Source organism: Tachysurus vachellii, chromosome 1 (assembly GCF_030014155.1).
Source record: "Tachysurus vachellii isolate PV-2020 chromosome 1, HZAU_Pvac_v1, whole genome shotgun sequence".
Taxonomy (NCBI): Eukaryota; Metazoa; Chordata; class Actinopteri; order Siluriformes; family Bagridae; genus Tachysurus; species Tachysurus vachellii.
In genome coordinates, this window is record NC_083460.1 from 11,187,902 (window position 1) to 11,202,414 (window position 14,513).

A 14,513-nucleotide genomic window follows, 5' to 3' on the forward strand; every position below is an offset into this window, starting at 1 on the left:
GAAAATAAGCTTTTCTTTGCACAGGCCTGAATAATGGGTTAATGGCCCAATTTTTTGGTCAACAAAAAAATTGCACATTTTATCTCTTCCCAGCGGATGGAACAACAAGCAAGAATGCATAGTTTTTCATGCCATGGAAATGCAATGAAAAACATGGTTATTATGGCAATCATTGCGGAAAAAACAGCCCTGATATGTAAATGTGGCAGAAATAATTAATGCTGCACAAAAATGCATAAAATGTTATTAGTCATCTTTGACATATCCAAGATTGTAATAAAAAATAAAAAAGGTTAACTTAAAATAACTTAACTTAAAAATAAGTCATTTTGTGTGTATTTTTATGCAAATTACAACATCACTAATTAATTACTAAATTATAAAAAAACTTTTTATATAATTTTAATTTAGTGGACATTTTTGTCCATGAACATCATAAAAGGGTAGTATTTTTAAAGTGTCCAAAAGGGTTAAAATACTTTGCAACAGTCCATAGCTGAATATGCCTTCCTGCTCTATGAACACTTTCTTTGCCAGGTAATGTGAAAGCTCTTTTTCTTCAGAGTTCCACATTCCTTCTCTTCAGGTAAGGTTGATCTAGTCCAGATGTCTGTTCAGAGGCAGTGTGATTTCCAGTTCATATCTCCCTGTATTGAATTTAGCTGTGCCTTTGCTATTGTTCACTGAGTGGGGCAGAGGCAGAGCTAGTTTGCTGTCGGGAGAAGAGAGGGACTGTATTAGAAACTGTGCTGCAGGTTTTAGTACCTTTACATCAGACATGTTGAACTTAAGGCCACATCCATCCCATGATACAATTATATCCAGCCACTGAAATAATTTCATATGTCTCTTAATAATCTGGCGCAGGCAAAAGAGGGAAAACTAAATGGCCTATTTTCACTTTTCCTGAAATCAAAAGACAATTTTATTTGAAAGCTTTGAAAATTGTTCAATTGTGGAATATTCTCAATTAGTTTTAAGGTATTAAAGGTTATTGAAAAAGATTTATTTATTGTTTAAGTTTAATTTTTGCCTGGCTGTTCGAATTCACATTTCTGTAAAAATCATAATCAGTTTTGATTTGTTGCATAAATATTAATCTTGTTTGGCCAGCACCTTAGACTATGTTTTAAATTTCGGCCGCTTCTGTGATTGAGTTTGAAACCCCTGCTCTACATTTACTACTAAAATAAGCTGTACCCTGGACTCCTCTACACACATATACACCTATAGACAGCAGTAATATACTTGACAGCATTTGACAGTATTAGGTCAGTGTTAGGACAGCTTTTGAGACAAATAATCTATTGTACACATTAAATTACGTGTATCGGCTTGACTTCTATTTCTGTTGGAAGTAGCTAGGTTGATTTATCGTCTGATGAAAATTTTAGCACTGCTGCAAATAAATATTGTTGTGCAAATAATCCTAATACAAATTGAATTGCTGGTACAATTGTTAATTCTTTGAGCAATTTTATCAGAAACAATGTCTGTATTTATTTACTATTGTTGCTACAAACCAAATATTTAGCCTGAGTAAAAATATATGACTGTATTTAGTATAAAATATTCATCCTATTAGGTTGGCAAGCACACAGTGGGCTCTTCCAAATTTAAAATTAAGTAAGCAGTAATGGCTGGTAAAATAATTAATCATTTTTGTGGATAGCAACATTTGAGCGAGACTGTGTGCAGTCCTGCCTTACCTATTCATTTAGAGATCATTTGTTTGGTATTGGATTTGAAAATTTAGTTCATATTATTAGGCATTTGTTTTGTAAATATGTTACAAGTGAGCATTTAAAATTCTCCCAACTTTCTATTGTTCCCCTCATTGTCTTTTATAGACTCTTCGCACCTCAGGTTCATAACAACATGTGGTAAAGCACTTTTCACTGCAAATGAGGGGGATATTAGTAGTGGAGCTCTGTTTTATGTAATGGCTGCCTGAATTCAAATGCTATTGAATTTATGCTTTCCTTGATCTTAACTGCATTCAGAAATCTGAAGAGCTACTGGAAAGCTAAAACTTTTTTTTTTAGAACATAAGGAATTAAAAATATAAGCCTGTGTTTATTTAATTCATGTCTCTGTATGTATTATGTATGAATAATGAATACTAATAGTACAAATCTTACTAATTTGGAGTTCTTAGATCAATAAATCTCTCCTTCACATCCAGCAAAAGATCAGAAGCCTGAGTCTTCGGTAGCTTCACCCTCACCTACAAGAGACAGAGTTAGAGTTAAATGTTTTTTTTTTTTTTTTAAAAAGCCTCTCTTAAAATTCATTTAAGTGGATCTTTATTCAGTCCTTCTAGTGTAGATGTATTAATAAATGTAGTATTAGTGCTGCATAATAGTGTTGTCAATGCATGTAAGGCTTACAGTACTGGTAGATTTTGATTGCAATTGTGTGCGAATTCTGTTGTGATAAACAGAGCATACCAGCATGGTCTCACAGCACATGGAGGATGGATTCTTTTCGCTCATGCCCAGAAACAGGTCCTCAGTGCTCACACTCTGCTGCAGGATAATCTCATATCTAAAAACAAATACTCATATAAACAGACTTTCAGAAACAGTCATTGCTCTTATACATTCAGGTATATTATACAGAATTGTAATCTTTTGGGATCTACTGGTGCTGCTTATATACTACAATAAACACACACCAGTTATGCAAACACTAAACAATATAATATATGCAACATATCTGACCTAACCAATAACAACCCATAGAGAAAGGTTCTTTGGATTTTAACTTTCAAAATTGGTTCTTCTTAGAGTTAATTCTGAAAACAAAACTTTTTATAGGGATCTGTATAGATTTTTTCAGTATTCCTCCTGTGATCCAAACATCACTTTAGGCTAGAAGATGGAACCTCTTTTCTAAGCAATCGGGCATGAGTGTGCATTTTGAAGTCTGGCAGTCTAAACAGCACTTTACTTGGCACATTACTACACTGCAAACTCACTCAGGCTGAGGACGTGGATCTTCAAAGTCATCAGTGTGTGTTCCCTTAATCACTTCCTCCATATCCCAGATGTCTTTGGTGTTTTTCACACAGGCACTATGGACTTTCAGTTTAAACATTTTCATGTGTAAGAGTTAGAATGAGAAAAAAACAGGTGTATTTCAGTAATTAAGACTGTTTTTCTTGTCTTCTTAATCAATATTCCCAAGCATTTCCATAATGGCCTTAGCAAATTACCTGAGTAATTACATAAATTATAATTTCAAAGATCTGCAAATATTTAAATTCAAATGAACCTTTATTTCAGACACCCTAAGTTGACTTAAGTTAAATTGAATGAAAACTCAGTACACTGGATCAGTGTATTGTGTTCTCATTCAATTTAACTTAAGTCGCTTAATAGACTTCTTAATGATAGCTAATAGAGCTCACCTGCATTGTTATCTTGATTAGAAGCAGAAGAACAAGCACCAATAAGCCCAGGACCCAATTTTGCCACCGGATTTACTTCCTACATAGGTAAAGAAAATTTTCAATATTGCAAAAACACTTTTGTAAATGTATTATTTAAATTTAGATCCTCAGTGTTGCAAGGGGATGCACAGTTAGGGAAAGAATAACCAAAATGTAGAACAAAAAGTGAACTATTCTCTTATGGATTACCCCGGATAGTTCTGCAATTATAAATCATTCCAGAATAGCGGTGTAGAAAAGTGGAGGCAAATAATACTGTGTGAAGTCTTCTGTATGTTGTAAAAAATTCTTACCTAAAGAACATGAATGTCTTTATGATTCCGACGGCAGTTTTAGAACGTACAAATCTACTGTATGCAGCTGAGATTATGTAATGGAGTGAAAAATGCAAAAGCTCCCAGATCACATGCAACTTCAGAAGGGAGTTCTTCCAGCTCATGGAAGAACAAAAGAGCTAAAGATTTTAAGAGCTAAAAGTTAAAGCGTTTCAGATGCTATGCCTTAAGCTACACAGAGCCTTGCACATCCATCCCATGTTCCATGTACCCAAGCTCAAGCCTGTCCAAGCCTGCTTGTTGAGGAGAACTTCAGGGACGGTGGCAATTGTCTGTTTAGCACTACAGTATATACAGTAAGGACACTTCCAGCATGTGCTCCTCCCTAGATGGTCTCCTCAATTTACCTTGTGTGCCTGAGTTGCTGTTTCCTGCATTTGCCCTTTTGATTATGACCCTGCCAGGCTTTAATTATACATATGATTAACATATGATTATGTGTTTTTTCAGATTCCTGCTTACTCCCTTTGCAACTGGACTCTGTTTTCCCTTTATTGCTGTTGTGTGTGGATTTAAAGTGTACTTAGTGAGTAATACTGTGCTTATTGTGAGCACTCTATTGTATTTCTTCCTCACCCTGCCTCTTTCAATCTCTTGTTTATTGAATCTGTTTGGACTTAGATTTTTTTTAATTTAAAATTTTAACATTTCAATTTGAACCCCTGCCTGTGCTCTGCAATTGGATCTGAATCTGCCTTTCTGATACATCTACAGATCTGTGGGAACATCTAACATTCATTGACAGCTCTATCCTTCTTTTTTAATACAAAGAAACCCATGCATTGTTAGAGTACTGCAAAAAAATTCACACAATTAACTTTGGCAAGCCGAGTTTCAGTTTTGTTATATAACTTGTATTTTTCTTAATTATTTTAAGAGCAAAAACATATTTCTATCTACAAATTCCCACAACCATTGCTTTCAAACCCAAGAGTAACTGTCTAACCATAAGTGTTTGAAATTGCTCTTAATAATTTTATGTTTTAATTTATTCATCTATGGCATACTTTCCATACTAGCTTATTCTACTTCAGTCTATTAGTAGCCTTGGCTTGGAAGAGAGGTCATCAGGTGGTTCCCATCTTTAATTGAGTTCTTTGACTCTAAACAACAACACTCTCGAGTGGGTAGGTTAGCAATGGTGGCCAAATCTTTCCTCTTTCTTCCAGCTCACTTCCTCCCATTTTCTGCTGCCTCTTCAATCCTCCAGATTGACTTTGTCTCTGCATTGCAGTCATTGACCATTATTGACCTCTGTTCTGCTCCTCACAACCTTCCTCCTATAATAATGTTAACTCCTCTATGATGGTTTTGATTCCTTCCATTTACCAAATTACCACCTCTGGTCTCAGGGTACTGAACAAGACAAATTCAGAGAAGTGGAGCTTCTTTTCTGTATTGACCCTCATCTCCCATCCATTGACTGACAGCAGTTGATTCAGTTTGGTGGTGTTTTGGGCCAAAAGCTTTTCTGCTTCATTGACAAAGCTCATGGTGGCCTGACCTTTGGCCTAGTGTTTCATCCACCATTCTTGCTCCATGATGTTGGCATGCATTAACAGTGTCCTTGTACCACCTATATCTCTACTGGGTAAGTGATGTTTTGCAGCCAGAGAGGATGTGAGCCATGGTTCAACTACCAACACACTGCTTCCACAATGGGGTCCTCTATAATCACATATCATTCAGGTTTACTGAACAGGTAAGATTTGTGGAATGGCTACAGCCTCTACTAGTTGGCCTATTTGTTTTCTTTTGTGAAGATCACACCTTGCCCAGCCTACTTGAGACCCCCGTTTGACAGATCTGGCTCTCCTGACTTCTTCCTGCAGATTCAAAATTTCAGCTTAGACCATGTTTATTCTCTCCCTTTGAAGTGCCTTTTCCTATTGCTGAAAGTGATATGTTTCAAAGGCATGATTACCATAATAGGGGTTTCCTTTGTGCTAAGGAAATAAGGTTTTTCTCTCACCTGGTTTGTAATGCTGGTCTCTATGACATGGTCACCTCTGGAATCATTGTAGGTCATAGTGAACCTGCATTTAGCTACTTGGACCTATTTCATAAATCCTGATGAGGGCATTGGAGGGCATCCACCCTTGGTTGGAGTTTGCTGGGGATTGATCTGCATGGACTGCCAGTGACCTATGGATTGCTGTGGATGGGGCCGCATGGAGTCGGTCAAGCCTTGTTTGAACCACTGTTGTGTTCAGCCAGCTTTATGGTCGGGTCTTCATCAGTGATCATTTGAAGTCTTCAGCAGGAAGAAATTAGTATTGGATCTGTATGTGAACTTGGAATTTCCGCTGACCGATTAGTTTACTCAATTACAAACTGCTGTTGGAAGGACATTATTCAAATTCACATTTACTGTCCAAATGAGTATGGGTTCCATTCTGATTTCGCTCAAGGTTTCTTCCTCATATCGTCTCTGAGAGTTTTTCTTTGCCACTGTCACCTCCAACGTACTCATTAGGGATAGACGTTAGAGATATATAGTAACTTAATTTTAAACATTAAATGTATGATCTTCAGAAACATCTTGATCCCGATAAATGTTCAAATCTGCTCTTCCAAATAGATTTAGGAAAAATCATCATGTATACTAAGTAAACTGAAAGATAAAAAAAGAAAAAACTATAACCCAATATGGTCTGCTGTTGTAGCCCATCTGTGCATGCTGAGACAGTTTTCTGCTTACCATGGTTGTAAAAAGTACACCTGGAATTCTGCGTGAATTGCATGATGCAATCACCAAAATCTCAAAGGATATTTTCCATCATCTTCTGCAATCCATGCAATAAAAGACTGAAGCTGTTCCAAAATCATACTCCCTAGAGAAATGTTACTTCCCTCCACACTGACGCACTTTACACAATTGTTTACTGTAGTCGCTCATCACATTTTTTTTCACAGCTAGCAACAATGTAAACAGTACTATTTAAAAAAAAAAAATCCTGCCAGGTCACTCAAACAGGTTAATAAAGCTTTGATTGATTATGAGTTTATGCCAGAGTTTAATGAAATGTTATATATCAGTGTCATACTTCTGCTTGGACATATTAATTGATATAATAATTGATTCATTATTATGTGTATTTGTTATCCTCGTTTTTGTATCGTCTCTTGTCATCTTCTGTGTTTTGGTTCTTGTTTCATGGTTTTGCTGGCTAGTGTTTCAAGTTATCGTATATTTATTTTCTCGGCTTTGTGTTTTGTTAATAAATCTTTGTTTTTATTCGTCATCCCTGCGTTTTGGCCTGCGTTTATCCCCACCGTCCCTGACAATGACCTGTGAACCCGGAGGCTGTTCCCCTCTATGACCTTGTAAAAGTAAGGGAGGTGAGTATAATCTCTACATTATACTCCCATTGTGGAAATTATACGCCTTGGTAAACCCGCCCCACTGAAGCCATAGACCAATTCTTTAAACAAAACGTGTTTATGTGGCATTAAATATTAGTATTTCTTAATGACTTTCATGTTTAAAGTTCAATGGGAAGAGTAATACAGTAGGCTTCATTAAGTCTGTCCTGCGTAACTAGTAGGTCACATTATTTTCATTTTGAATTACTCTTAAACATTTAAAATAAAGTAGTGAACACTGCATGGCGTTTCTCCGGCAATTAGAGATGCGCGGATCAACTCAAACTTCACCCGAATCCGATGCTTCAAATAATCCGCCCGACTCCCAACCGACTCCCACCCGACTCTCAACCGACTCCCACCCGCACCATAATTTTCTCTGAATAAGATATCCGCACCCGATCCGCACATTTTATTAATAGCATAAACACAGGCTTTACTCCCTTTCAGACTTTAGCAGTTTCGGTCAACTTTTATAAACGGTGTTTCCTATATTTATGCTTCTATTATTACTATGACGTAATAATACAGTAGCCGGAAATAAACCTGATTCTGATTCTGAACTGAACTCCTTGCTTATAGTCTAAAACAGAGGCAGGCACTAAATTCCAGTGGTGTCGTTTCCGGAGGTCTTGGAAAAACGCCTTCTTTAAAAAAAAAACAGCATATACTACGAAGCACAAATCAGTCATACAGGTTGATTTATTTTAGAAAACAAATGAACAACCAAAAACTACGGTTATGGTTATGGTTAGGGTTAGGGTTAGATTTTCAAATAGGCCACGCCTACCTGATGACGCAATATCTGTTATGCTGTACTGAAATCCCTGGAAATAAGTGCCTGCCAGTCTACAGAACACACCATATATTTATTTACAGCCCGAAATTTATAGAACGGAAGCGAATTTTCCTTCTGATATTCAGAGTATGTAGTTAAAATTTGCATCATTAATGACTTGTGCCCATCTCATCCACCCGAGATTAATCACAAGGTCATTTTTTATTTCCCGACGCACGCACGCACGCACGCACTCACGCACCCACGCACCCGTTTATAGTTTACCTTGCAGTCTTCAGAGACGCTTTCCTCATCTGCTGAAAGAGACAGCAAGTCGGAGAGGGACTGTAGATTTTGGAGAGTTGACCATTCCATTTTTTTTTATCTTTATTACCTTTATGTAATTTAGACGCAGGACCTTAAAAAGTTTCAGTGGCTTCTGTGCTGTCTGTAGAACTGTTTACCGTTTCCATGGAGACTGTTGTCACGGATACCTACACTCATCTCGTCTGCCTCCACCATGTTCGCGTGGAATTGATTAAACAATGCAGTAATGAGAATTAACACTTAACAACACACAAAAATGCAGGGGAAAAATAATGTCTCAGACACTCTCTGTTGATGTATTCATTGATTACAGACATAAAAACGCTGCCAAATGCCATAAATGTAAATATAACATGTAAATGTGCCACAGATTTAAGAAATCTCATGCACATGTAACGTATTTGTTTGACTGAAAAAAGTCATGCTTTATTTCAAGCCTTTTATACATTTACAAATAAAAAACACTAAAGATGTTTGTTATTTTGTAAAGTACTCTCAAACTGATCCATTTCAGACTTAAAGAAATGCAAATGACAAAAATTTAATTGAATAACATCTAGGAAAGAAATAAGAAAAAGAAGAAATATGTGATGGTTATAACGGATTTTCTAAATAACAATTTAATTACACCATAATTACATATTAAAAATGGGGTACATAAAGAAAAAGTAAAATGAATTAAATCCCATAATAAAATCTACAATCCTAATTATTAGTTGATAAACCATTTCAGATCATGTGAGCATGACCTAATGTACAGAGAAAATAAAGTTCAACCTATTTTACTGTGGAATCCTTTTTATTTCTATTCAAGGGTACCATATCTGGGAATATAATTGTGCCAGGAGCCACAATTTAATTCATTACGACATGTTAGTTCATAAAACTAAATAATTTTATATTGACCCATCATATGACGCATCCTGCAGTGGCACTAAGACAAGAAAAAAAATTATTTAAAGTTTAGAAGTTTACAAACATAAAATCAAAAAGAGCATCATTGTAATAAATAGCAACCATTAGAGCAACAATTTTTCAAGAGTAAACTTTGTTTATTTAGGATATCTCAAGTAATGGCCAATGCCTTATAAATATAATTTGAAAAATGCTCTTTCAACATCTTTATTATGGAATTGTTATATTTGGAAATAAATAAATAAATTGAACATCTTTGTTAGTTACATAAACTTGAACGAATGTGTTCTCTAATTGCTAATAATTATTTGATAAACCCAAGATTTAGAGAACACTTGTGTGTGTAAAACGCTTAAGCTTAATAGGTCATTTTACTGTAAAAGTTAATGTTAGTACAATTTAGAGCTATTTATGTAGATTAGTTATTTTATATTCTTTTGGTCCACACATACTCCTCCTCTGAGATTTTTCTCAACAACTGCTGTTGGAAGGTTGTGAGTTTAAATTCCAGGACCACCAAACTGCCACTCCTGGGCCCCTGAGCCATGTCCTTAACCATTAAGTTGAATGTAAATTGCTCTGGATAAGGGTGTCTGCCAAATGCCATAAATGTAAATATAATGTATTGAAAGGGATGCATACATATGCATGCACTGGTGGAGTCAGTCTGCAGTCAGGTGTACGGGTGTAAGCTGCAGTCCATATTCTTTGTCAGGTGGAGGCATTGATGACTATCCTCTTGTGCCTCTAAACTTTAATATTCATTTTGATACTCCAACAGACCCTTTGACATCAGCAGTCGTGTCTATACTAGATCCTGAATGTAATAGGACCTACTCATAATGGTGGACGCACACTCATACTAAAATCTCATACTAAATATGAGAATAATAAATATCATAATAAATCATAATAAATATAGAAAATATAGTCCCATTTCCACAGTGTTTGGTTTGTGGGTATTGAGTGTTTGTTTTGGTAAACTGGGATGTTTGGTTGCTCATCCCACCCCCTGATCTAACACATTTACTCAGGTTTGTTGGTGGTGGAGTGGTTGGCCACTTTATGTTCCAGGGTGCCCTCAAATCTGTCATCTTCTGGCTCTTCCTTTTCAGTCATGCTGTCATAGCTAAGCTTGCTAGTCCTGCTTGTACTTTGTATACAAAGTATGTGGTTACACAACAGAGTTTTAGGTTGATGGTATCCTAAGTTTGTAACATAGTGAACCAAAGTTAATGTATTTTTTGATAGAGATTTAAAAGCATTTTTGTACATCGCTCTGGATAAGGACGTGTGCCAAATGCCTTAAATGTAACAAAAAAAAATGTATGTTGTTTTTAACCATTACATGATCACATGCATACTCTGTCTCTCTTTTTATCACTTAATGCTTTTATAAAGAAGAATTTCTTTTTTTTGTAGATCTCAATAATTGCAATATCTTTCTGAATTACTAAGTAGAGTGATCAAATATGGTTTCTGCTAATTTTGCCACAAAAATATCTGTAGGATGTAATGCACATTGACTCTCATAATATGTTTAAAATTATTCGAAGATGGCACAGTATGGCAGATGTTAATGACTTTAAAAACATTTATGTCCCAGTATACAGAGCAGACCAACTATGACTGTTGCATCTCCATGAAACAAATGCGACCAAGTAATTGCTTTTGGTCACAAGCCACAAAGCAAAGGATGTTACTCTGCATATTAAAGATCTATTCAAATTTTGGAGGAAGTAGACAACTTGATCAAAAGTTAACCAACATCTATAACAGAAACATACAATGCTCAGAAAATTGAACAAGTGATCAATTACATTACACATTGGACGTCAATGAACTAAATATTAGATGTAAAAATCTTTACACTGTAATTCTTTGAGAACAGAATAATGAATAAATGGTCATTGGAAACCAAAATCAGCAACTGACTGAGAGCTGGATTCAGAATTATAGGCCGATCCAAACTGAATAAATTTCATCATGGTAACTCATATTGTAAGACAGAAGTGTGAATGGACCCACATGCCTGTATGCACTCAGACATGTAAGCATGCTCCTGATGAGATGGCAGATGGTATCCTGGTGATCTCAGAACATCAGTGATCTCCTGGACCGTTTGTGGTGCTACTTGGTGGATTCAGATGCTCCAATACAAAACGTCACAAAAGTTCTCAGCTAGATTTGGGTCTGGGAAATTGCATCAAAGCCTCTGAAATCCAGAAACTGTTTACAAACTCTATATCATTAGGAGGAACCCAAGGCCCACTGCACCAGTATAAGGTCTGACTGTGGCCCTGATGATTTCATCTTGGTTACTGCACAAACTCGGTTGCAAGAAAATAACTCTTTGCGCTATCTCAAACAATCCCTGAGATCTGATCGAGCTCTAGGTTCACCTGAGGACAGTAGCATTGCTGCAGGAGTCTTTGCCCAAGAGCACATAGTGTTTATTGTCCAGTAGCATATGTCTGTTATGCATATCTCGATTCTGTGGTCCTAGGTATGCCTGCATGTTCAAATTCAGTTGTTGCCTCTGCTCTACTGGTCTCAGATGCTGAAATAGTTGTCCTTTCACACCCACGATGTGCACTTCATCAGGTAATCCTCATTCTTATTAACTTTCAGACACAACACATGAATGCACAGCATTGTTTAGGCAATGAAGCAATCCTATGTGCTTCAGAAAATCTCACTATCAAACCCTTAACAGCCCAAAATATCTCAGTTGTCCTTTAACACCAATGACTGGAGGAACAGGCTGGATGGCTGGCTGTAGCACAACTAAGATTTCAAAATTATTGTCTCTGTGCACAAGTCTTTAACAACACCCATTGAAGGGTGGGGAACACATATTTGTAAATGGCTCATGTACTAAAACCAGTGATAATACCACCTTGTGTATATATTCAGTCTGTTCTTTACCTAATATTGTATATGAAGCTTACTCTATTTCATTTAATTCAGCTCAAGCTGCTGAACTTGCTTTACAAAGTGTATGCTGTCTGTTAAAAGATCAATTACTAAATATTTACACTGATTCACGATATGCGTTTGTTTTTTGTTATTTTGGTAAAATTTGGCACACACATGCTACACAGGGTTCTGGTCTGTTCTCATTGTTACTTAAATGTCTAGCTGTTGTTAAGATCAAATGTCATGACCAAGGAGATTCTGAATTGGCTTGTGGTAACTCTCTAGCTGAAGAAGTATCCAAATGGGCTTCCAAGGAAGGCACGTCGTCATCTGTTGTTCAAAGTACAGTCGCATTATTTTCTCTGTTCACAGATTTGACTCCACTAGATATTGACATATCTTTTTTCCAAACACAGACTACAAAACAAGAACCTTTGTTTTGATCATCTGAGAATTGTATGTCTTCAAATAAGGACAGACTGATTTGCTGTCCTCAGGGCCATATTGTGCTCCCCTGCTCAGTCTTTTGACATATCTATGCATCTCTCCCTCTACTCATAGAGCAGCCGACTTACAGTGAGAGAACATGGAATACTACACCTTTCTTCTGTATAAATACTCACAGTTAATCTCAGTAAATCTAAAGGAGTTTTGCTTTCTATTACTGCATCTGCATGCTTCTTTGGCAATCTCTTACCTGAATTCAGCTCAGAGGTAGTTGCAGGAGTCCGACTTTCTGGCCTCTTGGTAACATACAACTGGAAAGGTCATGGGCCACAAAGTATGAGGTCTTAAAAAAAAAACTACCTCCGGTCTCCTAAAACCATGTGGAATAATGTGCAATGGTGTAGTGGTCTGGTATATGGGCATCAATCACGGTGGAGAGAATAATAAGTAACACCAAACAGCAGTTAATTTTGGCTTCTTACACTTAGAACACTCAAGAGGAATTTCGTCTTTCAGTATGACATAGACCTGAAGGACACCCATTAATTACAAAAAGAAGAGCTTCCCCAAAACAAGACCAAGGTATTCCAATGGCCGAGCCAGATGCTCTTGAACAAATGTGAGATAATTTCCATAGCTCCTTGCTGAAAATGTAACAGTAATTTTCTTAAATGATGATTATTGTTACCTGCAAATTGAATTTTTCAGCATACTCCATAATTCCCTTTAAATGAGAATGGTTCACAATTAAGTAAGCGTAATTAAATTAAATTAAATTAAATTAAATTAAATTAAATTAAATTAAATTAAATTACATTAAATTAAATTAAATTAAATTAAATAGGGCTGGCTGACTTAATCACAGATTCCATTTCCTCCCTTAAATGCTGATTTACAAATTTCTTAAGAACAAGTTTGAGATGATTAGAATTATTTAATAATTTCCTAATATTATTTAGAGAGGCACAATCTTCTTTTACATATTTGGATTGATATAGATTTAAAAAAGGTTTCATCCTGAACTACTTTTTTGACCTTCTATCATTAATCTTTGAATAATCTTTCATTAATGTTTGTCAAGGTTGAAAAAGTAAGATTATCTTTTACCTCTTCCAATCCAGCTGGTGCCATGATCTGATATATTCTCCATTTGATTGCCGTATATCTCAACTGATTTAGAATGGACGGATTAGAATTTTGTAGTGTTTTCTGGTGATAGTTGTGTGCTAACTGTCATTTAGTTATTTTCCATAACAGTTCCTTTTGTTTTTATTTTATCATCTGTTATATGTATTAACTGTGTCTATTGTTATTTGTTGTTTAATCTTAAATTCAACTGGTCACCTTATTTATTCATATTTGACATAAATAGCTTTTCAACCTCTTCAATGAGAGTTATCATTTAACAAATATTGATTTTTACCTTTTTGATTTCTTGTCCTTGTAAAACAAAACAAACCCCCTGATATTAAGAGATAAAAAGGAAATAATAATATGACAAACATGGCACACAGAGTATTCACTCATCTCAAGTCAAGTGTCAAGTCAAGTCAAGAAGCTTTTATTGTCATTTCAACTATATATAGCTGTTGCAGTACACAGTGAAATGAGACAACGTTTCTCCAGGATTGTGGTGCTACACAGAACAAAGACAAAGGACTTACTTAGTAAGTAGTCCTAGATACATAAAGTGCATCTGTGCAACCTGGTGCAAAGAGTGCAGAACAAGACAGAAAGACAGTGCAGGACAAAAGACAGTGCAAACAAAAAATTACAAGACAATACACAAAAGACAATACACAAAAACAGTGCCGACCAGTGTAAATACTGTATGTTCAATCAATATTGAGTGTGCAGAAATATTGGAATGAACGCATTAGTATTATAGCAGCAGTTATCTGAGATATTGTGTAAAACAGCAATCAATCAACTGAAATGTGAGACAGCATGTACAAAAAGCAAAAAAAAAAAA

General features: G+C 35.9%; 1 protein-coding gene across 1 annotated transcript; it reads right to left on the reverse strand.

The window, feature by feature from the left end:
- Positions 1-456: 456 nt before the first annotated feature.
- dnaaf6 (dynein axonemal assembly factor 6) lies at positions 457-8,371 on the reverse strand. The gene is made up of 6 exons (XM_060896833.1): positions 8,219-8,371; positions 3,413-3,491; positions 2,981-3,083; positions 2,451-2,547; positions 2,142-2,227; positions 457-712 (listed from the first exon to the last, which is right to left on the reverse strand). Exons 1-6 carry the CDS (start codon positions 8,306-8,308, stop codon positions 598-600), a joined length of 570 nt encoding a protein of 189 aa, XP_060752816.1. The 5' UTR covers positions 8,309-8,371; the 3' UTR covers positions 457-597.
- Positions 8,372-14,513: the final 6,142 nt, after the last annotated feature.

What these genes read in the sequence shown, in the direction of transcription:
- dnaaf6 (XM_060896833.1), bottom strand. Translation starts at nt 8,308, where the DNA reads ATGGAATGGTCAACTCTCCAAAATCTACAGTCCCTCTCCGACTTGCTG. An exon ending in GCGTCTCTGAAGACTGCAAG is followed by an intron (nt 3,492 to 8,218) that starts GTAAACTATAAA and finishes TTACCTATGTAG; the next exon opens with GAAGTAAATCCGGTGGCAAA. An exon ending in GATCTAAGAACTCCAAATTA is followed by an intron (nt 713 to 2,141) that starts GTAAGATTTGTA and finishes TTCTCCCGACAG; the next exon opens with CAAACTAGCTCTGCCTCTGC.